Genomic DNA, 27,572 nt, shown 5'->3' with positions numbered 1-27,572 from the left:
GATCTCGATAATCGAGTGTTAATCGTACTCGGTCGATAAAAGTGGCGAAGAACAGGTGACGACATCGTTGTCATACTCGTGATTTCATAACACGCCATTTTCTTTGTGTGAAGTGCTGGCTCAGAAAAGTTTCACTTACTGTTTTCTATCTAATTCAAGGTAACGCGAGTTATAATTGATATTTTTATTATTCTGTAAAACATCGTCTACGTCTTTTGATGTGCGTCATATACGTTTCTTAAGACACTAGTCCAATCGTTCTAGTAAATTTCAATTGTCGAGATCGCGTGTTGACAGGTTTTTAAGCATCGCAGTTAAACGGATTCTATTTTGGCTCTATTCGATCATATATGTTAATGCCTTACTGTATCTATTTTTGCACTTTTGAGGGTGTGTTGTGTGTTCACGATAGTATCGCTTAAATATTGTAGATGTTAACCGCCAAAATGCTCGTTCGAAACGTTTTCGCGCAATAGTTTTTGTCAAGTAATGTACATAGATACGTCATTACAAGGGGAGTACTTTTCCCATTCACATTCAATGGTGTACGAAGAAGTCATGCGTCTATAATACTCTGACCGTCATTCTACGTTTATATAATTTTAGTGTACTTTTATATACGAAGCTGTTGCATCCTAATACAATATTTATTCATCAACGGAAAATAATCTCACATCGGAATATTCGACTTATAATTATTATTTTACAAGGTATTGTACTTTTTTCCTTCTATAACAAAGATCGTCATATTTATTTATAACAGTCAATAATTCAATCAACACATACCAATTATTTTCACTTTATTGTTATCTCTGATTTGGGCATGCAACATATATATGAGTTTGATTACAGAGTCACTGACTTCAATTTATGATTATATAGTTTAGTATTATCATTGTAGAATATTTTTAAAACAAAACCTTCAGTGCAAACAATATACTACTTAATGTTAGTAAAAAATATTTTGTAACTTTTGATTTGATATATCGACAAGGATCTTAACGAATATAGGTATCTTTTATTTTTAGTTTACAATGGCATCTCGTAAGAAATTATTGCTTAAGGTTATTATTCTGGGAGATTCAGGAGTTGGTAAAACTTCTCTTATGAATCAATATGTAAACAAAAAATTTAGTAATCAATATAAAGCTACTATTGGAGCAGATTTTCTTACCAAAGAGGTTGTGGTAGATGATAGGATAGTTACTATGCAGGTAAACATATATGTTTTATAAGAATAATATTATTATTTTGTATACGTTTTTTCATCAATTTATCCTTTGTTTTTTTTATACTCACGTAGATTTGGGATACAGCAGGACAAGAAAGATTTCAGTCCCTTGGTGTTGCTTTCTATAGAGGTGCAGATTGTTGCGTACTTGTGTTTGATGTGTCTGCACCAAGCAGCTTCAAATCTCTAGACTCGTGGCGGGATGAATTTTTAATTCAAGCTTCACCTCGAGATCCAGACAACTTTCCATTTGTTGTACTTGGAAACAAAGTTGATCTAGAATCCAGAGTGGTAAGATATTTAGTGTAAATATGTCAGTATGTATACAGGGTGTTCTGCCATCTCGGGGAAAAACTTTAATGGGAGATTCTACAGACCAAAATAAGACGAAAATCAAGAACATCAATTTGTTGATTGAGCCTTTATTAAAAAGTTACGAATGGTTAAAGTTCCGCCTGTAGAACGGCAATCTGCGAACAGCTACGTTGCCGTTCTACAGGCGTAACTTTAAACGCTAACAACTTCTTAACGAAGCCTCAATCAACAAATTGATATTCTTGATTTTCATCTTATTTTGGCCTCTAGAATCTCTCATTAAAATTTTTCCCCGAGGTGACCGAACATCCTGTATATTATCATTTAATGTTTGCACGCTATATTTACATTTACGTATTCATTCCTATTAGTTAAAATTTTAAACATCTTTATTTTCATTAATGTGTTTCAGGTTTCTAGTAAGAAAGCACAACAATGGTGTCAGTCTAAAAATAATATCCCATACTTTGAAACTAGTGCTAAAGAGGCCATTAATGTTGAACAAGCCTTTCAAACGATAGCAAAGAATGCTTTAGCTCAGGAGAGTGAAGTAAGTTAAATACAGTAACCTCGATTTCTTATATTTATATAATTTATTTCTTATCTATTTCAGGTGGAATTGTATAACGAATTTCCCGACCAAATTAAGTTGACCAATGACCAAAGAAACAATGGCAAAGGTGACTCTTGTGCCTGCTAGGTCTTGGGATGATGTAAACTTTGGACAAGCACCTAGATGTACAGGTCAGATCGTACATTCGCGTACCTGCACATTTTGGAAAATACTACATCGAACTTGATATGTTCTGGAAGTCCCAGGTATGCTCCCTGGTTTCTTTAAAACTTTATTTAAGGTAATTTCAAGTATGCGCATCGTTAAAAAATTCTTATTAGATTATATATTAGTATGTGAAATAATTCGTAAGCAACATGTTTTAAATCTATAAAAAAAAATTTGAACAATCTAAAATTTTTCTACCATGGAGCATTCGTTTGGCTTCCTCGCATAAGAGACTATGTTGTATTTCATATTGTGTGTTCGTGCTATACTTAACTCTCCAAATAAATGGTTGGTGAGTTGAGCAATATGTTCAACACATTATTTCTGAATATTGTAATGCTCTCTTATTGGGTATGGCGAACAGTATGAACTGCCCTTTTCAATTGCATCTTTACAACTCGTTGATGTCCTTTGTTGTGGAGTGATACTATGATGTTTTCGAACCACCATAGACATACCTATTATGTCGAGAGAAAAATTCACTGGTCGGGAACACACCTAGCATAATAATTAGATCATTGCAAAAGAGTTTGCTCATGATTTATTAAGTACAATCGCATTTACGGACGAGCTCTAGGAAATAGTTAAGATTTGTGGGTAGATAACATTTGATTGTCCCTCGGATGTTGCTTTTTGTCAAACGGAATGGAAATTGTTCATAGTCCTATATTATTCATATATTAATAGATAATTTTATGAAATGAAATTTCTAAAATTTATATTACAGTTATAAAACTCCCTTTGAATTTATTTAATAACGCAAACATTGCTGGTCATGGTATGATCTGAGATACTAATGAGTTTTAAAAACAACATAACAATATCTGTCGTGAAGTTACACGGCTGTTTCTATCTCAAAAGGCTAGTGCGTTTTCGAGGAGAAAATCCCCTTTTTCAAATAAACTCGGTAGTTGGATAATTTGTTATTTGATGTTTCCAATGCGCCCCTAATACTTGTATATTAGTATTTTCACGTATTCTTAAATTCCTCCTTGAGGTGAGAGTCTCGAACCGCGGTGCACGAGTTCTCAAACATTTTGGTTTTGGAAGATTTATCATAGTATGATTAAAGTTAGTCAAAAATGTTTTAAAAAGACGTTTTTGTATTAAACATATCACGCAATGTATAGAGGCTATTTGGTGATTATTTTCCAGAAACTATACATTTTTGTCTATTTATATTTAGTATTATAGCATAAATGATATTAAAAAAATTATTAAGTTTATGCAAGAAGATGATTTGAAATCGAATAAAAAATTTTCAGTATAATTCTTTAATAGTATCTTTCTTTTAAGAAAACAGAACTTTTAGCGAGGGAATATATTTTCTTGTACTATGGCTAATGTGTCCTACTGAATTAAATAAATCTTCAAAGGAGAATGGGGAAAAATGATAAAGGTAACGGAAATTACGCGTCGCGGTGCTGACGATCACTTCCACATTTAAAATTATAATTTTAGATCTAAGCCAAGTTACTGAAACTGTAGAGCAAAAGATTGCGTGAGCTGAATTGGTAACATACCTATAAGATTTCTTATGAAAAAATTCAGTGCGTGTAACATATGCGTACACTTATGATCGTACAGAATTTTGGATGCTGTAATGTGCGTTATCATATATGTACGCGTGTATACGTAATATATATGTATATAAATGATGATGATCATGACGAGTATAACTATAATTATTAATATAATTTTATCGAAATATGTTAACGATAGATATTATAAATATTATCATTATTGCTGCTGCTATTGCCGCTGCTGCTATAAAACTACTATTGCTACTCTTAGATTTAAGTGGAAAAAAAAACAAGAAGAAATACATTTATTGCAGAAAAATTACGAGCTGGTCGAGTTAATTCGCTGGTACATTCGTGTCGCGGATAATAATCGTATGACCTGACAAAAATAAGACTATCCCTATTGTGGTTCGATGTCTATATTGTTATTAAGATGAGTGTCTGTTAAGATAGGTAGTAAATCTAGCAACCCCTGTATGAAGTAGTGTATAAGACTAAAATATAACTGAATAGCACCAATTTAGCAAATGTGACAGATAATATAGAAAATAGATTTTTCCAACTATAAAGGCAGTCTCGTAATACAGTATGGTTTTATCCAAGTTTTCAATATGTTGTTATGTTCTAATCGATATCTTGTACGAATGTAAGAAAGTATTCGTTTTTACACAAAGCAATTTTATCGCTTTTTTAAACCGACTACTTATTTCAATGAAGTCCAAAAAGATTTATATATGACATATGAATGTATACATATATGAATATATGTGAGTGTTGAACTAGGAATACCTACAAGTAGATTATAAAATGCGTATAGAATATTTTATATTAATGTCATGTATGATATCACACGGCCTTTGTTAAGTTTTAAACAAATTTTTACGATTAATGTCAAATACACACATGCATACACACGTCTATATAGAGAATAAATTACGTTCGTTTACAGATAAAATATAATAAAAATTAGAGACATATCTGCGATCGGTAATTATACAAAATATATTTTTTTTTAATTATTTGTATCAGCTGATAATAGTTTCGTTATCGTTCCCGCGAAGCATGGTGTAGAGTACTGTATGAAATTTTAAATTAAAGGGTTTGGGAATACAGTACTTCTTCGAAAAGATGTTTGCGGCTCTAAGCCAATACAAACATCGTTCAAGGTTCATCACTATTTATACTGATCGTATATGTTACCGATAGACTGACGATGTCTTCCCAATGAAACTAAACGCAATTAACTCGTTCAATCAAATTTGGACATATTTTGATTGATTAAATTTCGTCGATCCATTGGCAATACATCTCATTAATTAGCGATTAATGTTTCGGGTATCTCGCTTTAAAGATCGCCAAATGAACATCGTTTAAGGGAGTACTGTATTAGGAATAGTTATGTGATTGAGTATTTTAAGAGGAAAAATTTTGGTCGTACAGAAATTATCCGTCAGGTCCACGAATAAAAAGGAAATCGAGAAGTTGTACGACTCCATCAAAATGAGTAAAGAAATTGAGGACTTTGATTTTTATTTCAGTGGAGGATTGCAGAACGTAACGAAATGTGTATCAGGTTTATATAAATATCAGGCATCTAAAATCTTAAATTGGTTAGAGTTGAACTTATCTCGCTCTATATTCAGACTTCCAAAGAACGCTGGTTTAGATCTGATTTTATGAAAAATTTTATTTAATAAAAAAATTAATTTATTCACAATATTTAATAACTTTAAATCATTTGAAATGTTATCAATTAGTTTGATTTGACTCCCAAATTATTTTTTCGAACATAATATACGTATAGTAACTGTAGTGAGCGTGCTTCTACAAATCTAGTACTAAGTTAGTGGCGACAATTTATCGGTGTGGTGAAAGTCGTAAACTTAGTAATCAAATTGGGCGATGTGTAGTCAGCTTTTCTTTCTTCGATCGAACAGTTAATGAAGGAAGAAATAGGTTAGAAACAAAAAATATTAAAAAGTACAAATCTTAGGCTCACGCTCCATACCCAAGGATTCAGTTGCAAGAATATATTGTTAAAACTAACAATAAGTATCCTGTATAATTAATCAGTTTAAAGAGTTAACTAGAAATTGTTTGTTTGGCCCTCTGATGGGCCAAATATTCATTAAAGAGGTTGCCATAAGAGGAGAAGAGGAATAAGTCCGTAGAGTCATCTAATAGATTGGAAAAAAATTATTAAAGAGAAAAGAATAAAGACAAGGACAGCCAGAAAATGGGAGGTTAACGGAGGCAGATTGGAGGAAAGGAAAGAAAAGATTGCCTACAGCAGAGGAAAAGGAAAAGAGTGAAAAGCTGGAAATGAAGGCTTCATGTTCGTGAAGCTATATTTTTAGGCGGGAGTTGCTGAATGGGTTTTCCTCAACAGGGTAGCGGTCTCCAGGTTACGGGTCTGTGCTTATTGGAATCAGGTTAGTTTCATTTCTACTTTTCCACGATATAGACTTAGATTAGAAAGAAAAGACCCGCGAGAAAACTTTTTATGCAATACTGCTTGGCGTCAAGTCAAATGTGTATATAGATGCGAGAAGTGTAAGACGATTTAGCACGGTGAAATGAAATCAAACGATTTACTTATGCGAGCGAGCTTTATTTCATTTGATGCATAGTCAAAAGTTAGATTAGCTATTTGCCTTAGCCCTTAATGCATTTGGATGCATTAATTTTCGTCTTAGTGACCTCGGGGTAGACTTTCGAAACGGCATTGAGGTTGCAGGAGCTTGCCTCGACGACTGCTCGGTTCGCGATTCTTTCACTATCGCGTATCTGCGAATTGGCCGTGTTTTCATAGAATCTAATAGAGTTGTTGATGTTTCCCAGCTTGATAGCAATGCAGCTTTGCATTTGCATGCTATCTGATGAATAACATCTACTGAAAAGGAGCGACAATTCGTTGAGGTAGTTGTTTCCAATCTGAAAATAGTACAGATTAACCACGTGATTATAAATTATACTTAGTTCCTTGACAAATCATATTAAACAGCGTACCGCTTCTAGTTTCACGAGCACATTTAGTTGGACTTGTAAATCTGATTCTCCCCTCTCTTTGCATTGCTTGAGGTCGGAAAATCCTGTTAGACTGATGCTCCTGAGCTCACTTTTGGCGTTAATGTAGCACTGTTCGGCATCTGTTCCATTTGCTTTAGCAGCATCCACATCGGACTAATAACATTTTAAGATGCTAATCAGATCGAAATCTAATAACGACAGAAGATCATACAAGGAGATCGCCCGAAATGATAATGATCGATTTTGACAAAACTTTATAAAATTATCGAGTAGCCAAAAGTATTCGACACGTATTTTTGTAATGTAACGTAATGTAACTTACACGAATTTGATTAAGGGTTGGGTTTACATAATTGTTTATGTTTGTCATGCTTTGGATTTCCAGGTTGCTCAATTTCATCGTTATAGAATTACTTAGACTGTTTCTGTTGGTCCTTATGTTCCTCATGATAGAATTAACATTATTCCTTGATCGTTCCACCTGCCACTTCAACTGATCAAATGCGTTGTAAGCCGATACCTAAACAAAGAAACATGCGTATAATTCGAGTGAATTTAACACGTTAAACGCGGAATTAATTTTTCTTCCACTCTCCATTTAGGCGGTGTGTGTAAATATAGAAAATGCATCTGTGTATTAGAAGTATTATTTTTTTTAATTTAATAATTTTCAACGGGTTAAATTAATAAACGTACTGAATTCGTCGGCTCACCTGCAAGGCGCAGAGCGCAGCGAGGAAACAAAAGGCAATTAATAATTTCATATTCGTCAAGGATAGTTACGAGTCGCTTGTGTTGCTGCGTTTTGACAAACTGATAGCGATACACCTGTTCTCTTGGATCTTATAAAGGGTACGATGCGTCATTTATCAGTAGATCTAGATCATCGGTGAGAAGGGGTACGCGCGATGTGCAAACGCACGTTGCCTTTGGTAATTCCCCCATGGCTTCGCATATTGGGAATCCGCGAGTAAATAATGTCGGAATAATTATGACGGTACGGTCATAACTGTGCAACGGGTAACATGTTCTATTTTTATAACGGGTATCCCTGGTTTCCATAAGATATCGACGTTGTTTCCGCGTTAGACGCATCTTACGCATCCGGTTTTTGACATCTTTGCAAAAACGATGCAGCATTCCTTAATTGTACAGGAAACAGTTGTTGGAACAAAACCTATCAAATTGTTGGTTGTCAGTTGGTTGACTTGTTCATGTAGAGATTTCAAAATACTTATTTTGTTCTTCGGTGAACTTTCCTTGGCGCACGCTAGTATAAGGTTCTCCAATAAGGGGGATAGAACTTTAAATTGAAGTAAAATAGAAACTACAAAAGACGATCATTGTTTTATTTTTATGTACATTCGATAGCATTATACAAATAGTCCGTAGCGTCGCCTTCGATGCTCGCCATCAGAGGGGTCGCGCTCGACCGACCCCTCAGTTGCTATACAGTTTGTTCGACCACCCCTGGGAGAAATTTTAATGGGAGATTCTAGAGGCCAAAATAAGACGAAACTCAAGAATATCAATTTTTTGACTGGGGCTTCGTTAAAAAGTTATTAAAAAATTAAATTAAAAAATTTCAAATCATTCTGAAAAAATTATTTTCGGTTGCAAGAGTCGATTACAATCATTTTTGGTCATTACACATACCCCCGAAATCCTACGCATTTTCGAGAAAAAAATTCGAGGTGTAAAATTTTTGGCCGAAAAAAAAACATTTCAAATCATTTTGGAAAAATTATTTTCGGTTGCGGGAATCAATTACAGTCATTTTTGGTCATTACACGAACCCCCGAAATCCTACTCAGTTTCGAGAAAAAAATTCCTTACCGAAAATATAATTTCTGGCCAGAAATGTCTGCCCGAATTTTCATGCGAATCTTTAACACGTCATAACTTCTGAACGGATTGGACGATTTTGATGTTTAAAAAAGTAAACTACGCGTATTTTGGTGGAGAATATGTACAAATCGCAAAAAATATTCGGAAAGTTGGTCCTTGACCCCACAAAATGAGAAAAACCCCATAGAATTGGTCCAATCTTCGAACAGCCATAACTCCTACAATAATGAATATATTTTAATGAAACTTTTTTCTGAAGTAGAGTTCATGGGTACCTACAAAAAAGTATTAGACAACTTTTCTGTAGGGCGTCAAACAAAATTACTAAAAATAAAAAACGAATTTTTAAGAAAAATCGACAGGGGGTAGGTGCCTAAATTTTTCGACGAAAAAAAAAAATTTCAAATCATTCTGAAAAAATTATTTTCGGTTGCAGGAGACCTTTCCAATCATTTTTGGTGAATACACATACCCCCGAAATCCTGCGCATTTTCGAGAAAAAAATTCAATACGGACGCAACTTTAAACGTTAATAACTTCTTAACGAAGCCTCCATCAACAAATTGGTATTCTTGATTTTCGTCTTATTCTGGCTTCCAGAATCTTCCATTAAAATTTTTTTAATACAATCTCTGTATATACAATCCTCGACCGACTTCCCAATATCTGTCTTCTAAGGCAGTGATGAGTCCCACTAGCAGGTCCAGACGAAACGCGCCCCCTCCTTTTCTTTTCTGTCCTCCTACGAATTCTCCGAGTTCCTACCCGCAGCAAAGCAGCGTCACAAGTTAAAGATTTACAAATGTAAAACGTACTTATTTACTAATTTGTGTTCTATTTAAAAACCTTACAGCAATAAGTGAGGATTTTGAAAAGATATCAAACTATAATCTCTAAAATTTAATATGGATCTTCTAAAAATTATTGATATAATCTTGTTATCGAGATTTCTCGGGAATTTATCTTTGGCCTTGTCACTTCTTTCTAAGAACATTTGTTAATCAATACATTGTATGATACATGTTAGTCGGAGCATATATCTGATCGAACAAATTCTATTTATCGTAATTTTATCGTTTTATCGTTGAGACACATTTCCTGTTTATGAAACTGCAAGTATTAAATTTAATTTTCAGATAACGGTGTATAATGAAAGATAATGCGTGTAAAATACATCATTTATAGAGTATTTGTATTAACAAATAAGTAAATCACAGCATATATAGTTTTAATTCTTACCGTTAATAGCGCTACAGCGTCGTTCTGAATCGATAATGTTGGATTCGACACTAAAATACAAAGGGGTCTGTTGTCGTCCACTCTTTCACGCCATATGTCCCATTCTTCCATTGGATGCTAGATCTATTCCAAACATTATCTGTGATTTTATGCTACAAGTAAGTGTGACGTTCTTTTGGTTTCGAATGTGCCTGGGCATCCAGACATCTCAATTATCAATAATTTTACAAATTACAATGTCGTAGAAAATAATTCAGACCCTTTTACAGTAGTGACGAATACAAGGGGGAATTTGAGTCCTCGATGAGAATCTCTCCATCCTTGATCAAAGACATGTATTATTCTTATTGTTAGTAGAATTCTTAGTAGACCCAAAGCTTTAACAGTATGACTCTAGATGGTGCAGTAGACTTTTCGGTGATTTGAAAAAAACGGTTAGAGATAGAAGCTAAAAAAAGAGTGTTTTGTTTGATTTTCTACTTGACAGTGGAAATGATCGGTAAAATTTATTTAAGAACCTACTCTAGATCCTAGAATGGGAATATTGCATATGTATAAATATACATATACATACGTAATACTAATGGACAACTGACGAGACCTACAACTGACTGTTAATCATTTAGTGAAGGTTAGGCGACATTATGGTCAGGCTAGGTTAGGTAGATAGTAAACGAGTGACTGTGTAACATCACATGGTGAAAAATGAAGATAGCTGCAAACAAAAAGGAACATAACGACGTGACTACAATTCAGAAAAGTTTGGAAAAACTAAAAAAACAGTTACAAAAATACGCCTTAACGCAGTATACCAAAATAACAAAGAAAGAATTGATAAGAAACCAGAAGATCAGACAGTTAGTGATGAAAACGAAACTTCTGTTGAAGCAGCACGAAAAGATTCAGGATGAAATAAAATACTATGAGAATATGTATGAACAGGTGTTAAAGAAAAAAGTAAACCATATACGGACGAAGATTAGAAGGGATAAGTTAAAACTGTACACTGTGAAGCAAAGGTGTGATGAGGTGAAAGTACAAATAGGAATCAGATCGTTTAACATGAGGGAAGAGAAGAAACAACAATCGATGAATCGAAGCATAGCAGTAGGGATCAAGAGAATGAAACCAAAATTTAAGTCAGAAAATGTGCAGGTTAATGGAAAAAAAAATATTAGTAAAAACAAAAAACTAGATAAACCCAAGATACTCTTCGTCAATGGTAGTGATGTACAACAAGCGTTTACTAATTCAATAAATACGACGGAATCCGAAAATGCGAACTTTCCTGAATGTAGAATTAAGTTGGAAAGAATATCGGAAGAACAGACGAAGCAATATACCGAACAAAAACGCATAAATCAACGTCGGGCAAAAAGGAAGCGGACAACACGGAGAAACTTTACAAAACCTAGTAACAGTGAATTAATAAAAATTAAACAAAATTGGCAAACCAAAATTCCAACATCAGTTTTGCAAGACATCGAAAGCGAGCTCAATCCTGAGTGAAACAGAACTGCCAACATGACAAACATTGTTTCACCAGACTCTTGCCGGTAATTGTCAAAAAACGTAATTCTGTATTCTAAAAAATTTCTTCAGTTACACGGTATAACATAGTTAATATCTTTATCTGATTGTTTCATTTACACAAGAAATTTCAAAATGTATGATTGCATAACATAAATAGAAAAAAAAATAAATTTTAATGTTCTGTATAAAAAGAGGTTTTTATACAGATTTTGGTTTTATTTTCAAAGGGTTTAAAAAGTATTCAGAATTGTGGAACATGAGAAAATAGATCTGATAAATGCAGTACCTTTTAATAGAAATGTCAGTTTACATCGATATATGAACATTCGCATATGCATTTAAGAAAATAATTAGTATAAAAAGGATGAAATAGAAGTTATTAATCTTGTTACTATTTGAATAATTAGTTTGAACATTGTTACTAAAGATACTATAACTTCTGCTAATAATACATCTATGTGCAAACTATTGAGCAAATAGAAATAAATTTAGAGAAATGTTTGAATAGAATGAAAGAGTTATCATTTTTTAATATAATTGACTTGTTATGATCAGACGAATATGTGCTGCTGCTGACACAGTATCACATAAGTATTTTATTTTTAATATAGATTTAGTATCTTTAGAATAAAATTATAATTATCATTCACCAAATTTAAAGTTAATATTATTTCTTATGTGTTTGACTTATAAAACAAATGTTTTATATAATATGACATTAAATAAATACTACAATGTATTTATTTACAAGTTGTTATTCCAAAATAGGCAAGTAACAAAATCAGAAATATTTAGTTATAATTTAAAAGTATTAATGTAATTGATAAAATCATTGTTAATTAGGTTAAATGAGGTGAAAATAAAATCCATGACAACATTTTTTGACTAATGAAATAAAATATTAAGATGTGAAAAGTAAATTATTGTGTTTGTACTAATGGGAAATAAAGAATGATGGGTCTAAGTGAAAAAATAATTATCAAAAGTCAGACTGTTGATAACAACCAGTGATGTAAAGAGCACCCAAATTTCCTAACTATAGGCAACTTAAGGTTTTATCTTCTTTTAATCTTCATATGATAAAAACAGCAGTTATTGTTCTTAGGCATGTTATTCGTTCAAATAATATTAACCTGAATTTGAAAACTCTATGTAGCATACTTAAATGTAATAGCAGCAGAAGTAGTTAAACAGTACATAGGAAATAATCTCTTAATGATGATACTAATTGTTTTTGTACAGACTATAGTTACTATAGAATGTGCACATTGGTATTTAACATTTTACTCCAATTTAGAAGAAACAAAATATAGAATAATACGTGTGATTATCTTCAAATGTCACAGTAACAGTCATATTTTATAAAATTATTTTTTCTCATGTCAATTTGTCAAAGAAAGTCAAGAAGTTGATAAATGTTTACGAATATATTTGTATTTGTCATACTTGTACCTGTATATTGTTACGCGCGAAAGGATTTTTAAATAAATATTGAAAAACTTTTATTTTTGGATTTAATATATTTAAATAATTGCCGTACACTGGTACTAATGATCGCCTCTACAATAAGCTACATATTAATGGTATTAAACGATAGGTATTAATAAATTACTAATCGACACTGTACAATGTTATTTCGCTGTGCTGGTGCGCAAAATAATTACGTCGGTCTTTGAGACCACGCGAAAAAAAAAAGGAAAAGTCAAATCGACTTCGGATTTCGAGATCGTGGTAATAAATTACCGCGCCGAACTTCTACGCTTATAGTTACATGATATACTTAAATTTGTAAAAATACTCGATATTGGCAGTAACAATTCGCAATCGTTCCAAAGAATTGTTGAAAACGTATGAAGCGTTATACAAGAAGAATACATTTAGACGTAGGATGAATAAAAAAAAAAAGAAAGAATATCTAATATGATAGAGGAAGAAAATTGTCACGTGTTAGTTTGTAAACTATCGTTCGACTACGAATAATATACATACGAAAACGGATACATTTTATCATGCAATGTATTCTATATTTATTATTAAACAGTCGTCGTTTGGCACTTGCCAACAAACATTGAACAATGTTATAAATGATTTTAATCAAGTGGCAAGTATAAAACCTGATCGGTCAACGTTGTGTATCGTTAGTAATTGTGCAAACGAATCGTACAATTAGTTTTCCTTTTCTGCTTTACATTTTTTTACGAATAGAATGAAATTTATTATGTGATCTGTTTGGTCAATGATGATCCCTGTAGGAATTTTGATCATATGGCTGTACAAAAATTATTACAAAATTTTCTTCCACAACTACTGCCTTTCACGAAAGCACCAAAACGATTTGGAACAACTTGCTTAATACGGTTGTTCATCCTTTATGCTTTGCTACGTTACGATATAGCCGAATTTGCCGTGTTATTCGTTCTTCGATAAAAAAAAATTATTAATATATATATATTAATACATAATATATATAATATTAATATATAAGTATTGGATAATAACATTAACTATGGCAGTCTATTGAAACGTTACATACTTAGCTAAATTTTCTTCGGTTCTCATACAATAGGTTATGAGAACGAGTTTGTCGTACCTCTGCCAAAAAAAGATTTGTACTCGAGAATTGTTTTGGTATTTTGGTGTAGGTACGAGACTGTCTTACGTTTCCCTCGTCAGTAATCAAACTTCTCGTTTAGAAATCAAGGTATCGAATTGAAAGGATAACGACAGTGTAGGGTTCAATATTCGATCCAAACTATCAATACCGTGTCATTTCCTAAATTTCCTAAAAATATCAATACATGAATCGTTCATTACGAAAACGGTGTAAGTCCATTAATCGACAGAAATTTCGTTTGTTCATAAAATGGACTCGCATCACTTTTATAATGAACGTTCCACATACAAAATAGTTGCTATCGGTCGCTTCCATTGAGTTATCATGGACTTAAGGTAATAAGGTTAAGTCATTTGCTATATCTGGAGCTCTCGAGGGTGCGATACAAATTTTATGACTTCGAATATAATCTATAAATCTATCACGCTAAATTATACATCGTCTAATGTTATTGTTCTACGTGCCACGAACATACTAAAGCCGTGGTATTTAATTATTTACGGTGGTGCTATATCAAGGAGCAGAAACACTGGCACGCGAAGGTCAAACGATTTTAATAAGTGTAGAGAGATCGAGAGTAATTCCAAAAAGCTGATCTGCCGCCGAAGTATGGTAGCATCGATTAGCTTTTTCCTACTTTCGACGTCTCTAGAATTACTTTCGTTCTCTCTACTACAGTAACGAATAGGCGGGACAATGACTTTGGAAATGTCAATAGATTTGCTCCTTAATGTAACTAATTCCATTAGAATACGTATTTTCCTCTCGTCGTAACGATGCTATCCCTTTTAACGAGTATCGTCCAACTCGAGCGAATTCTAAGTTCGTACAAACGTTGATGTTTTTGTTATGAAACTACATATCAACGTAAAGTATAAGGCATGAATATTGGCAGTGATAGAATGTACAACTGCTTCGAATTTTCATCGCATTTTACATCTCCACATCCATGCAATAGCCAAAGTATTCAACTGACCAAGAGGTATAGATTCAGGCTCGAATCTCTCAGACTCATTTTGCTTTTAATGCATTTTCAAGTAAATCTAGAGCATATTGTTTAGAATGCATTTGCAGAAACTGCTAGATTCTTTACTAGAATCGAGTATAGATACTTAGCTTTGCAAAAGATTGAATTGGTTGATTTATACCTCTTGATTCCCTGGTTTGGACTTCAATTGCATGTTAATGTTAATATTCGTTTTTATACAGTTTTCGATCAACAATAACTTTCAGATTGTTATGATGTTTCAACGAAATAAAAAGAAAACGAATACTGCAGTCCTTACCAGATACTAAGTTATATACACACTTAATGGAACTCTCAATTAGATAGGTATAAGAATTCGGCAAATAGTTCAAGAAAATAGAACTATTACTAGGTTTTCTCTTCTTTCAAGTTTTCGGTACATTAATAGGCTTGATGATCTTATTGTCATGAATGGATTTAGTAAAAAAAAATCGAGTTCTACGAGCATGTTCATGAATAATATTCCTATTCTTAATATAAATAAACCATTAAATTTTAAATGCAAATCGTAAGATAGTAAATAGTTATTAATTAATCTATGCTCTATTCGACATATCAAGAATAGTTTGTGTGAGTGCTCTTCACGTTTCTTGGGTTTGTGACTTCACTTCAAAGCAATCTCTTTGATTGTACAACGTTGATTGTTAACGTTTGATTTTGTGCAATAACTATTGTTAAAAATCAGGCAGACTAGTAACGACTTAAATATATGATTCGGAGTAACCTCGAGGTCAAGGAATCGGTTCGTTAGCAGATCGTCATTTTCATCGTGTGTTCGTTGAACCAGTCTTTTGCGACGTACTCAAATCCACTAGTGGAATTTCTATCTGCTGAAAGCTGTAAATCTTTTGCTTACACTTCTAGAGATTCGAAGTTTACTATTTATAGTATAGAAAACTATCTAGCAAAGATGATTTTAAATAGAATATGATATAGGGTCTGACTTAAATCCTCTAGCTTTTGTCATTTGGATAAAGCTTGATTTAAAAATGTGGTAAACCCTGTATTTTAAGGTCATTTTTGTTTGCTTGGTTCAAGTTTACAAATAAAAAAAATTGTAGTAACACAATAATCAACAAAGATAAATTAAAATATTGGTTCTACATACCTGTACTCCACAGGCATCTAGAGATTATTAAGCTCCATACATTTCGAACTAGGGTGGTAGAACATCTAATTTTAATCCGATTTTCGGACTACAAAAGGCGCAGTAACCTCCGCATTTTCCTGTGATATGCTGATTGCTCTAAGGGTGCAATTGCATAACATCATATAATGTGGCATTGCATAATATTAATTATATGTTTTACTTACAATATTATAAATTTCCATTGATACTCCAAGTGTTCCTGTCCATGTAACATCCGACGATAGTTTCAGTTGAGTTCCACTTAAGTTAATACTAAAACGACCTTGAGGACAATAGGCACGACTGTAGCAATCACCAGCCATACCATACTTGACACGTTTTGCACCTTTTGTCCATGAGAATGTATAATCATCCTCTGAAAGATATAATATACCTTGTAACAGATATAAAAAAAAGAGACCAATGTTTAAGATAGGTGATAACCTAAATAAGTAACATGTTACCTAAAATATAAAGCTTGATAGGATCAAATCTTACTCTTCTGAACATTGTTTTACCAGAAATGGTTCCAGCATCAGTGACACATCTACAACTATCGTTTCTTTGTCCATTGTATGGACAAGTTTGATACTTTATTAATCTAAAATGTATGAAAGAATGTAGAGACAGATAAGACAGTAGTAGTAAAATATAATCAATAACTTCTGATGTTCTGAGCTGAAATGCATCTAGATACTTACCTCTTATCATATATTTCCGCGTAATTCTCTCGAGATCCAGCTGGCAAAGTCAAATACTCTTTTGGATCAGAAGTTGACATTCCATGGCAATAAATTGACATGCTTCTTCCACCCACAATTAAAGTGTACTCGCCGTCTTTATTAGCTTTAAAGTACTTTTTAGTTTCAAGGCAAGACAGTGGATAACATTTTCTTTGGTTGCACTTTTGTTTTCTGTGTGGCTTAAATTCAATAGGGCAATTAACTCGAGCCACTTTTTTGCCAGATCTATCGCGGCAGAATAATCTTCGTGTTTGACGACCCTTTTGACCACACGTGTGACTACACTAAAATTTCGATTTATTTTAGTCACATAATATTCTAGGGAATGCTTAAAAACTATTCCAACTTGTTAAATTAAGCTTACTTTCTTCCATGGGCCAGGACTCCAAAAATACTTATCATCACACTCCTGTAATTTACAGGTCTGTTCAGTGGTTGGTTTTTGATCTAGTGGGCAGTTGTCACTGGGTCTTGGATCAATCAATTCATATCGATTAGTACGATGACATGTTACTGTTCGACGTTGAATTCCCTCACCACATTCTGCTGAACACTTGAAACAAAGTTGTTTGATTTTCATTGCAATCCTTACTAAGTAATTTGATAGAAAACAGTCGAGCTATTATGCTTTTCACTTTATTTTGTTAATTTCTTTCCTTCTTTATATAGAATTAAATACTACATTATAACATGGTCAAATAGATCTTTGAAAACTAGGAAAAGGAAAGAATTTTCCTAGTAAAAAATTGTATGCCAGAAGAATTTTAACAAAATTCAGTAATGATTCATAATTTGTGACAATTTAAGTATATGGTAAATAATACAATGAACAATCTCACTTGTTTAAACATTTGTACCTGAAACATATTTTTTTGACATGCAGAAAATATAATAACAAATTCATGCCCATGCACTGTTCATGAATAAATAAATTATATGTTTGAAAATGTCAGTAAGTACTGTATGAAGAAAATCATTCAATTTGCATACCCATTCAAAAAGTGCAGTACACAAGTTAATTGAATTGACCAAGTTAATAGTGTTAATAGAATGAATATCATTCTTTCACACACATAATTTGATGAAATACAAACTTCCCTGATTATATCTGCAAGTTTATCTCTTACAGAATTTCTATACACATATCAAACATTTGAATACATCCAAAATTAAAAATTCTCATAACAATAAGGAATGTTTGCAGAACTCTGATATTATTAGATACATTAAAGTAGAATTTGGATTATTATGTCTAGGAATTAATCACTACCATATAGGAAACATACCAAAACCGTTTAATGACTAAAGTTGGTGTAACATATTGTAGATGGTGTACATATAAATATGTACATATTAAGTACTCTGTCCATTGTAAGTTCAAATTACAATTAAAAACATTCGTACGAAATATGCAAGCAACAGATTTAACCAACTTTAATCATTTTTTATACTGTTCCTTAAATTACAGAATGGAATTATCAATGAATTTATTTTAAAACAAATTCTAAGTTGAACATATAAAATCAAGCTTATAGATGAATTCTAAAGAAACATGATAGCCTTTAGTAATACATTTTTAGGTTAAATTATAATCTTTTGAATGCGAAAGGCGTATATATACATTCCAATACATCCATTAAATGTACGAAAATTGCATATGTATATACGACTAATAAATTGGTATAGCATTGGGGTTGGTCATGTTGCATCGCAATCGATTAAACAATAGGTTCTCGACATTTAATGTTTCTAAGTTCTTAAACTACAATTCAGTCCCAATTTGGTTACCCACTGGCATGTGAGTGCATAAAAGTGATATGGTGTTGCAACAGAGTGCGCCACAGTTAAAGGGTTCATCTAAACTTGAATCTGCGCCAATAATGCACTTTCTTAACTATAACTCTAAAATGATTTCTGCTGAGCGTTTCTAGGATCATTTTACATTCGTGTCTATTTAAGTTTAATAGGGCGAATTTGTAGTAATTGTGAAACAAGTAGAAATATATATTCTTAGGGGAAACGTGTACAAGTTTAGAAATGCAGTTCTTAGCGATGGTAAGAACGCATTTCCGACAAAATGTTCATCAGAACTTTGACTAAGAATTTCATGCCCTGTTTATTTAATTACACGCCTTTCATTTAGCGATAATCCAGAATCAAAGATGCATCCATCGATAAGCTGAGCGATAGGATCGAACCAAAACATTCCGGGTGGAAATTGCGACAAAATGAACAAGAGGCAGGCGATGATGTAAAACGTGATCGATAGATCATAGTGGCGAGGTATGAAGGTACCTCAGACCAAGCGCCTTCCTGCCAAATATAGTCACAGGCAACGCGTCGGCAGGATCTCTGCGATCTTGGCTTGGTCAAGCCAAGCCTCGAGCACTGCTCGTCCTTAACCGTCACTTCCGGTCCGTGGTTTCCTCGCCTCATTATGCACTCCACCCTTCGCCTCTGCAGTCCGCTACCGCACGATTTCGAGCACTGTAAAACATTTTCGTTCGACCAAACTGCGACAGATGGCAACCTCTGAACTGCCCTCAACTTCCCTAAGTACGCTTAAACGAATCGATTTTCTTTTACTCGTCCACTTCCGGTTATTCGTGACACTAACTTGTAAAATCAACTCTGATTCGTACTGTCTTGTTCTTACCTTCTTAACTGTACCGTTATACGTCGAATTAGTATTTGAATTATAAGAAAGCCTAAATGTTTACGCACATCGACGGAAAACGTTTAACATCTTTACGAAGTAGACTGTTCGCATGCTGTAATATAAAACAGCTTTCAACAACAATGAGAGTAAAGGTACACAACATCGACAGAAGATTCGTAGGTAAGACAATAGGCGAAGTAAATTTTTTTACGATACTCTGATTTGGCAAAAATGCTTAGTTGCCAACAGTAATACGAATTTTGTAAATATAAGGTAATCGGTTACGATTGAATTATTTAAGCGTAAAAAAAGCTGCAATACAGTGAGAAATATTGTGTACGCAAGTAATACTTACGGAAGTCCAGTTAGAGACTTTCCATTTTCGAAAAATGTTCGGTTCCAATCGATTTTTCCTGTTCGAGGAACCAGTCATGCACGGGCTCTTCCGGCATATCTTCACTACTTCCGGTTTTTCACTGCTGTGGCATCTGTCATCCGACACAATTTCACCCTGCGGACTCTGACAACGTACTTGTCGATGTTGGAATCCCGTGTCACATTCGACGTCGCACTGTATGGACAAATGATTCGAATAAGTCAGTAACGAAGAGAATAATAAGAAATTTCACAGCTTTTTTTGTACAATATTTCGTGGCTAACCTGACTCCAATCACCAGTATTCCACATTGGACATTGATGACGATTGCAAGGAATCGAAGTTGACGGTTTCTTTTTTCTGTCACAGTAATCGTCAGGGGCAATAGTTCCTGTTTCAATGGAAACACATTTTACCCCAATGTACATATAGCCCCCAATACACGGCCTGGAACACTGGAAATTATACATAACTTTATAATTTTTCTAGGTTCAAGATAATAAAACTTTATAACGACGAAAATTCTGACCTCCTTGTACGACCTAACATCCCATTGGTATCCAGAACGAAACGTAATATCACCAACTTCATTGTCCTGTTGAGAAGGTTCCTCGCGCGGTGGATCAGAAGAATATTTAATTGGCGTTGCGTTGGCCTATAATAACATTTTGTGAATAGTTATATTTTGTACTACAGTTTAACAACAACGATAAGTACGAAATAATTAACGCACCACTGTTGGGCAGGGCTTAAGCACGCAGGTAGTGATGTCTTCCGGTTTATCAGAAAAGGAACATTTATTGTTTATGATTCCATTGGAGGATTCGCAAACTACTTTTCTTTGTTTCACGCCTGCACCACAAGTGACTGAACACTGTGAACCGAGCAAATTGAATTCGCCATTATACAGTTTAAATTAAATTCTAGACCTGATGTATTAATTAATAGTTTAGTTAATTACCATGTATGTAACAAGTGCATGATTTAAGTACATACCGGGCTCCAGGCATCGGATTTCCATTGCTCGCAAGGTCCAGCGTTGCAAACCTCTACGACTTCCGGCGGCGACTCACCACAGTCGCTCTGCGATACAATTCGGTTGTCCACATGGCACAAATATTGCTGTCGCCGTTTGCCCGGGCCACACGTTGCCGAGCACTGCGATTAAAACCGTTACACGCATTAGAAAAATACAGGGTGTTCGGGCATCCATGGAAAACATTTTAATGGGAGATTCTAGAGGCTAAATTAACATTTAAATTTCCTCCAGTAGAACGACAATCTTCAATTTTCAGTTGCGGGGGTCAATAGACACCCCCCCGAAATCCTACTCAATTTCGAGAAAAAAATTCCTTATCGAAAGTATAATGTGTAGCCAGATATCTGCGATTATATTCCTCGTTTTTATTACTTCGTATGTAGATCTAGTCAAATTATCCGGCATATAAAATTTTAATGGGAAATTTTAGAGACTAAAATAAGACGGAAATCAAGAGTACGAATTTGTTGATTGAGGCTTTATTAAAAAGTTATTAGCATCTCCCATTAAAATTTTTCCCAGGGGTAGCCGAACACCCTGTATAGTTGCGAGTCCAAATGGTAAGTAATTTCGACAAATACTCACGGGAGTCCATTTGACGAAATCCCACTTGGGACACGCGTCCTGGCTGCATACTCTCTTGAGATATTTCTCTTGGCTGGCGCAATTGTCCTCTGACACGGGTCTCCCGTTCGAGTGCACGCAAACGGCTGTTCTATATTGGACTCCGCTTCCGCAAGTGACGCTGCAGCTACCCCAATCCCCGTAATTCCAATGGACGTTCTCGCAAGGACCGATGCAGGCTTCTTTCTCGTTGGGTCTTTGAAGATGAGCGCAGGCTCGCGCGTGTATAGGACGCGGTGGATAATTCGAGTTGACGAGGACTTGGAAGCATTTCGAGGTCACCATGCGAGTACCTGGGCCACAGTGACTAGAACACTCGGATACCGTTGTTTGCCACCTGGAAAAATCAGGCACGGAGAAGATTTTATCATCATGTTAAAGTTACATTAAGAAGATTTTATTTCTGACTTACTTCAAAGAGCAATGATTGTTGCAGAGTTGGCTCTCCTCTCGCGGCTTCTCTTCCTCGCGACAGTAGTCGTCAGAGACGACATCCTTGTGCTCTGTACTCCTGCACTCGGCTCTACGATACTTCATGCCCTGGCAAGTGTGAGTGCACTCCGACCAGTTGCTCAGAATCCACGTGTAGCTGTTCAGGATCTTTTTAGGTACGGTATACTCGTAGGTGATTTGAGGAGGATTCTCGTTCGGCACCGACAACACCTGAAAGACCATGTTGCTTCTATCGGTTGGATTCAATCCGGGTGGACCGAAGAAACATCTTGGGAGCAGCAAATGTTGATACTGTGGGGTCCATCGCCTCACGTACTCGCCACCAGAGGGACAGTTTCTTTCCTCCAATATTTCTTTTTGATTTCATCAAAAGGACCCCACAATACCTTCGATTGTGTAGAACTCACCTCTAGAATTAAGTCCGTGCCGATCGGTCTGGAGCTATTTAGACGCTCTACGACCGATTCGGGTCCACTGTACTCGATGGTGATGCCAGATTGCACCAGAGCGATCACCTTTCGGTGCATCACCATGTAGTTGCCGTTCAGTATGTATTTACCGTCCTCCCCGAGTCTCAGAGCTAGAGAAAACGATTTTGAGTAGGCGCAAACAAAGGAAACGTTGTCTTTTTATAAGCGAAAGGGTTGCGTTTTGGAGATCCGGTACCTAGGTAGTTGCTATCGTCGTGAGATCCCTTCCAACCGTGTTGTCTGATGTCGATGTAGCTGCTTCCTGCTGGGATCTTAGTCACCCTCGTGTAGCCGTATTTGGTGGAATTGTAGGAACCCGTGATCCTCTGGCAGGTGGAATTGTCGCCCCTGCAGACGCCGCAAGTGTCGAGTTCCGCCGTCGAGTTCAAAACGTGATCGCATCCCGCTGGTTTACAGAGGCCGTTCACGCATACGTGAAAGGTGTCCGGTCCGCACGGTGTTCCGTCGATCACCTTGTCCCGCAGCTTGTAATAATGATTACTTTCCACTTGGCAGTACAATTTACAACGGTCCTGCGGCAATACTGAAACAGGAAGAGCAGAAGCGTCGCTTGTGGAAATTCCAGACGCTAGAAACGTTCAGTGGTTCGCCTGACTACGGGGCCGCTGTATTTACGAGACACTTGTTACCGATGGAATTACTTACTCCTGTTGTACTCCGCGTGCCACTTGACGTCCTCGGTTAGATTCTGTATGTTTAGATTCTTGTTGTCGAATTGCGAGCACTGCTGTTCCCTGTGAAACAGATCAAAGTTTGATGCATCAAATGCTGGACAGGGAGTCTGTGGTTTCATCTCATTGTCGTACATTCTTTCGCAGTTCAATTATGTATAAATATAAAAATATCTGCGTGTACTAAAAAAACAACGCAACTCTTAGATCGGTGTAGAAAAGGTCGTTGAGGTCATCATGCTTGAGATGATAATTGGGTTAATTGATGCCTTGTCTCTTGTGATCTTCCTCGGGCACGGTGTTGTATTAATATGCAGTTACGTTCAAATGAAAATTTATGTATGTAAAACAACTCGTAATAAGAAACGAGGCGTCCAGAGGAAACTACATTTTACTCGTGTGATGTAACACCGTCTTTGAAGAGGGTCACAACTCGAAACCGTCGCGCCGTAATAATCGTTTTATTACTAACTCGAATTCAAAATTGTTTCCAGATCCTCGATTACCTGAAATCTGGAGTTCCCGGTGGACATTCCTTGGTCCCGCAGCTGCGGTACTTGACGCGATCCCCGACGCAGTAATTGCCACCGTTTTGCGGGGGCGGATCGTTGCATTCGCGGTATTTTTTCTTTATGCCACCGCCGCAGCTTCGCGAGCATTCGCCGTATCGTCCCCATTCGCCCCACTGGCCATCGACTGGCTCGAGATTCCTACGGGAGACGCACTCGCCACGATGACACCATTTGTCGACGCCGCAGGCGGTTCCGTCGGCCCACGGCATGTGCTGGGTATGACACTGATCATGATGATCCCACTTCGGTGCGGTGCACCACAATCTCCTGCACACTGCCTGGCCGATAACCAACCAACCGCTCAGTTTATCTCAATTCTTAAGCACTGTATCCGTTATACGACTCTTTTGTTTCAATTGTTAGCCTGTCGTTTCTTAAATAGTTCTTCCGTCGCTTAAGATCTTGACGCTAGACAGCAGAATCTCGATAAGTATCAGTTCAAGTTAACATTTGCGGCTCTAATTGTATTCGATGACAGACCATGTTGCAAAATTTTATACAATAGACTCATCCTTTATTCGACGAATTAAATTACTCTAATTTTAGTAAATTCATTTAAACTGTGAAAGATTTTTGACTAAAGTCCTATCGATAGATGATGCGTAGCTAGATGCTTCTACTCGCTGTAGATTGAGAAGTCGGGACAACTCGTTGATTAGGAATAGTTTGTACGAAAACGCGCGACTTACCATCACTGACCATGTGGGAACAGATCCTGGACCCCCGTCCGAAGACGAGCTCGCACTGCTTGTTCTCCGAGTAATCCTCGCCGGGTAGTCTGCTCACGTCCTCTCTTTCCATTATTTTCTCGGGCTCGTCGAGCAAGCAGTTGGCATGGCCGGCTCTGAAACAAATTTCGACAGGCTCGAAGATCGTTCCGGTTAGCGGCCCTCCGCGCAAACGACGGCCACGTATCATCAGGGACCAAATTTTTGTCGGAAACGAATGGGACTTGGAGCGTGCAGGTCGTTTAGAATCCAGCGGAACCGGATTCCTAAGTGACGAGTCGTCGGGAGTTCCTCTGCCGTTGCAGAAAAACTCGCGCCTCCTTGTCTTCCGATCAGACCGAATTCGTCGACGCCTATTTACTTTGGGTTTTTTAGAAAAATGTCTAAAAATGACCCTTAAGACGATCCCTTATTGGTTAAGAAGCAGCGCCATTTTATCGAATCTTGAGAAAAGGGTAATGTATGATAATCGATATCGATCTACCCAATGGTTGGATATTCATGAGCCACCAAATTCCATAATGAAAACGAGTTGGAACCCTAAGAGGGTAATGACTGGCGATCCACAGGCTGATGTTCATTATACCTTCTGAAAATGCGGCGATTATGCAGCGATGGTCACATATTTAAGAACAAGTTACAAATGAATTATATATGTCTCCAGAAAAACGTTACAAAAGCAAGTAATCGTTGGAAATGTTGAATTAGAAAAAATTAATGCGAATTTTAGATAAAATAACATCAAAGTGTAGTAGGACACCAGCGGAGAAACGTGCTTTTCGTTTATTTTTCATATCAGGTTTCGGAAGATAACTATCCAGGAACTCGAAGAATAACAAGTTCCGACAGCGAACTGTTTCACCGAGGAGTTTTCTAGCCAGAATTTCTCCGATTCGAGCTTCGTACAAAGTCATTGAACGCATTAAAATACCCAAAGCGGTTCGTTACTCGGCGCGATACGAAACAGACTCGTCGCTCTAATAGAAGCGAAATTGATTTAAACAAACTCGAGACTCGCGCTATGCGAGTCGACGGAGGATCAGCCCGCGTCCGTCAACGTTTAGCCGCGATACGAACGATTCCAACGTTGGGCGACGCCAACGAAGAAAAAGTAAATCCTAATGAAAGAGACGAAGTCTAAACGGTGGGCAGGGGTCAATTCGTCAGCGTACCACTTTTCAGAATGTTTATTGGCCCGTCAAGGTAATAACTGACTCACTCGAGGAACTCGGTGACGTAGTGCCTGGAACATTTCGACCATTCCCAGGGGAAGGTGTTGTCGTCCAGCATCCTGGACATGATGTTGTGCCCGCCCGAGTGGTTCCTATATGCGGAGCATTTCGTGTCGTCGTCGTGCGGCATGTTCAGTCTGGAATTCGTAAGATTCGCTGCTTTGAATTTTTTTAATTTACTAATCGTAACATATTACGTTTCAGGATACCAGAACGCGAGAGGAGAAATCTAGAGTCAGCTTCGAGAGCACCGTGTTCAACTCCGTAAAAAGTTTGCATAATATCGGACGAGGTCTGAGAGAAGCTTGACGCGATCCTATGCACGAGAAAGGAACTTCGGAACAAAACATTCCCTACGGGCCACAATATTTATAGAGTGGTCCAGCTGGTACCAGTCGCTTGGACCACCGTGCGTACTAATTCTCGTCCGATATAGTCGTTTATTTACGACAGTTCGAATACTTTCGCCACCCAGAATAGTTTTACTCACACGTGACCGATCTCGTGAGCAATCGTAAACGCAGCAGCCAGTCCATTATCCTGAACTATGGCGCAGGAGGATACCGGGGAACACATTCGTCCCAGCTCGGCCAGACCCAACGTGTCGCAACGCATTTCCTCGGGATTGTGGCACAGATTTTCCCTGAAAATAATTCGCGAACGCTGCAAAACGATGGCCTAACGAATCGAACAATTTTCTAAAGGATTTCAAACAATATCCGCGTACCTCGTTAAAAGGAGAGCGATGTCGTGGTGCTCGGGGGACGGTTCGTCCGGATTGTTGTTCTTCTGCCAATGGCAGAACCTTTTGAGCATGTCGGCTGCCGATAATCCTTCCGTTCCAGTGTGTCTGGCTGCGAATACCTCGTCCGTTTGCACGATTTTCATCACCGAGATGCTCACGGGATTGCCAATGGACTGATCTTTGTAGATGCGCGAAACCTGGAAAAAAAAGAATCGAGATTGAAGAACATCAACGAAATTACTTATTAAATATTTCTGTCGTCGTTCGCGCGAAAACGAATCAAGACTGCCCGTGCAATTAAAAACCGACGAAAAGGAACGTGAAATTAAGCGATGTAATCGAAAAGTAGCCACGCATCCAGCACGGTTTATCAGCCGACCAATGGATTCGTTCCGCAGAGATCGGACGATGGCTTTTGGGACGCGAGACACGACGCTAATTAAGAGTCCACTGTGTCTTGCATTGTTTATGCATGGTTATCCTTTTTTCTCCGCCTCCTGCCTCCCACCCTGTGCGTGTACTTTTCTTCTCCAGCCTCTCCTTTTGTCCTCTCTCGCTTCGTATCTTTGCTCGACGCTTCATTAAGATGCGATCGAGTCGGTTTGTAAAAATCATGGTCCACGCTTATTAACTGCTCCCCGTCCAACGAATATGCATTCGTTAATGCGCGAAACGGAAATTAAACGCCACTGACAACTTGTGGGGTCTGCCAGACGCCCGTACACTACCGATCATAAATTCAAACTGCTCCTTCTGGGAACCCGGAACGATTTGTTTTCGGTGCAGCGCGATAGAGACTTTATACGATCGTTTGGAACGGTTGCTTCCAAGCTTTTTCGAAGAGCCCCTAATGACAAATGGTAGGTTCAAAATTAGACAAGAAAAATATACTTCCACGGTTAGTTAAACTCTGTATTCATAAAAAAGAGATGCTTGCGTCGTTCAGTCCACTTTAGAAGACACTCTTTA

General features: G+C 36.5%; 4 protein-coding genes across 9 annotated transcripts in view; 2 read left to right on the top strand and 2 right to left on the bottom strand.

The window, feature by feature from the left end:
• Positions 1 to 30: 30 nt before the first annotated feature.
• On the top strand, positions 31 to 3,528 carry Rab7 (RAS oncogene family member Rab7). Of its 3 annotated transcripts, XM_076765808.1 has the most exons (6): positions 31 to 159; positions 607 to 710; positions 1,029 to 1,214; positions 1,304 to 1,522; positions 1,959 to 2,096; positions 2,160 to 3,528. In XM_076765808.1, exons 3-6 carry the CDS (start codon positions 1,035 to 1,037, stop codon positions 2,244 to 2,246), a joined length of 624 nt encoding a protein of 207 aa, XP_076621923.1. In that variant the 5' UTR covers positions 31 to 159; positions 607 to 710; positions 1,029 to 1,034; the 3' UTR covers positions 2,247 to 3,528. The 3 variants fall into 3 exon arrangements, with proteins under 3 accessions (XP_076621923.1, XP_076621925.1, XP_076621924.1); XM_076765810.1 differs by lacking the exon at positions 607 to 710 and having other exon boundaries at positions 44 to 159; XM_076765809.1 differs by lacking the exon at positions 31 to 159 and having other exon boundaries at positions 237 to 710.
• A 2,912-nt stretch (positions 3,529 to 6,440) lies between these two features.
• On the bottom strand, positions 6,441 to 7,746 carry LOC143342192 (uncharacterized). The gene is made up of 4 exons (XM_076765806.1): positions 7,594 to 7,746; positions 7,203 to 7,400; positions 6,860 to 7,033; positions 6,441 to 6,784 (listed from the first exon to the last, which is right to left on the bottom strand). The coding sequence occupies exons 1-4, from the start codon at positions 7,642 to 7,644 to the stop codon at positions 6,506 to 6,508; spliced, it is 702 nt and encodes a 233-aa protein (XP_076621921.1). The 5' UTR covers positions 7,645 to 7,746; the 3' UTR covers positions 6,441 to 6,505.
• Positions 7,747 to 9,632: 1,886 nt separating this feature from the next.
• Positions 9,633 to 13,163, top strand: LOC143342125 (uncharacterized). 3 transcript variants are annotated; one of them, XM_076765645.1, is made up of 2 exons: positions 9,633 to 9,872; positions 9,936 to 13,163. In XM_076765645.1, exon 2 carries the CDS (start codon positions 10,673 to 10,675, stop codon positions 11,474 to 11,476), a length of 804 nt encoding a protein of 267 aa, XP_076621760.1. In that variant the 5' UTR covers positions 9,633 to 9,872; positions 9,936 to 10,672; the 3' UTR covers positions 11,477 to 13,163. The 3 variants fall into 3 exon arrangements, with proteins under 3 accessions (XP_076621760.1, XP_076621763.1, XP_076621761.1); XM_076765648.1 differs by lacking the exon at positions 9,633 to 9,872 and having other exon boundaries at positions 9,921 to 11,523; positions 12,743 to 13,163; XM_076765646.1 differs by lacking the exon at positions 9,633 to 9,872 and having other exon boundaries at positions 9,922 to 10,125; positions 10,237 to 13,163.
• LOC143342123 (A disintegrin and metalloproteinase with thrombospondin motifs 15) overlaps positions 13,021 to 27,572 on the bottom strand; it is a 99,564-nt gene continuing 85,012 nt past the window's right edge. Inside the window, exons 9-30 of one of the 2 annotated variants that reach the window (XM_076765642.1) lie at positions 26,586 to 26,800; positions 26,349 to 26,501; positions 25,846 to 25,995; positions 24,588 to 24,742; positions 23,833 to 24,172; positions 23,301 to 23,389; positions 22,831 to 23,178; positions 22,572 to 22,744; positions 22,124 to 22,374; positions 21,673 to 22,048; positions 21,045 to 21,206; positions 20,782 to 20,922; positions 20,578 to 20,703; positions 20,333 to 20,503; positions 20,028 to 20,243; positions 19,309 to 19,500; positions 17,378 to 17,566; positions 16,972 to 17,297; positions 16,735 to 16,871; positions 16,456 to 16,646; positions 16,250 to 16,387; positions 13,022 to 15,978 (exon numbers count right to left, since the gene is read on the bottom strand). In XM_076765642.1, the coding sequence (XP_076621757.1) occupies positions 16,298 to 16,387; positions 16,456 to 16,646; positions 16,735 to 16,871; positions 16,972 to 17,297; positions 17,378 to 17,566; positions 19,309 to 19,500; positions 20,028 to 20,243; positions 20,333 to 20,503; positions 20,578 to 20,703; positions 20,782 to 20,922; positions 21,045 to 21,206; positions 21,673 to 22,048; positions 22,124 to 22,374; positions 22,572 to 22,744; positions 22,831 to 23,178; positions 23,301 to 23,389; positions 23,833 to 24,172; positions 24,588 to 24,742; positions 25,846 to 25,995; positions 26,349 to 26,501; positions 26,586 to 26,800 (4,191 nt within the window). In that variant the 3' untranslated portion in view covers positions 13,022 to 15,978; positions 16,250 to 16,297. Of the gene's footprint in view, positions 15,979 to 16,249; positions 16,388 to 16,455; positions 16,647 to 16,734; positions 16,872 to 16,971; positions 17,298 to 17,377; positions 17,567 to 19,308; positions 19,501 to 20,027; positions 20,244 to 20,332; positions 20,504 to 20,577; positions 20,704 to 20,781; positions 20,923 to 21,044; positions 21,207 to 21,672; positions 22,049 to 22,123; positions 22,375 to 22,571; positions 22,745 to 22,830; positions 23,179 to 23,300; positions 23,390 to 23,832; positions 24,173 to 24,587; positions 24,743 to 25,845; positions 25,996 to 26,348; positions 26,502 to 26,585; positions 26,801 to 27,572 lie in introns of both variants that reach the window. The other variant, XM_076765643.1, reaches the window with a different exon arrangement.

This window comes from Colletes latitarsis, chromosome 5 (genome assembly GCF_051014445.1).
Source record: "Colletes latitarsis isolate SP2378_abdomen chromosome 5, iyColLati1, whole genome shotgun sequence".
In the NCBI taxonomy this organism is placed as follows: Eukaryota; Metazoa; Arthropoda; class Insecta; order Hymenoptera; family Colletidae; genus Colletes; species Colletes latitarsis.
The sequence above is the reverse complement of the archived record's forward strand: the minus strand, read 5'-3'. Positions and strand labels throughout refer to the sequence as shown.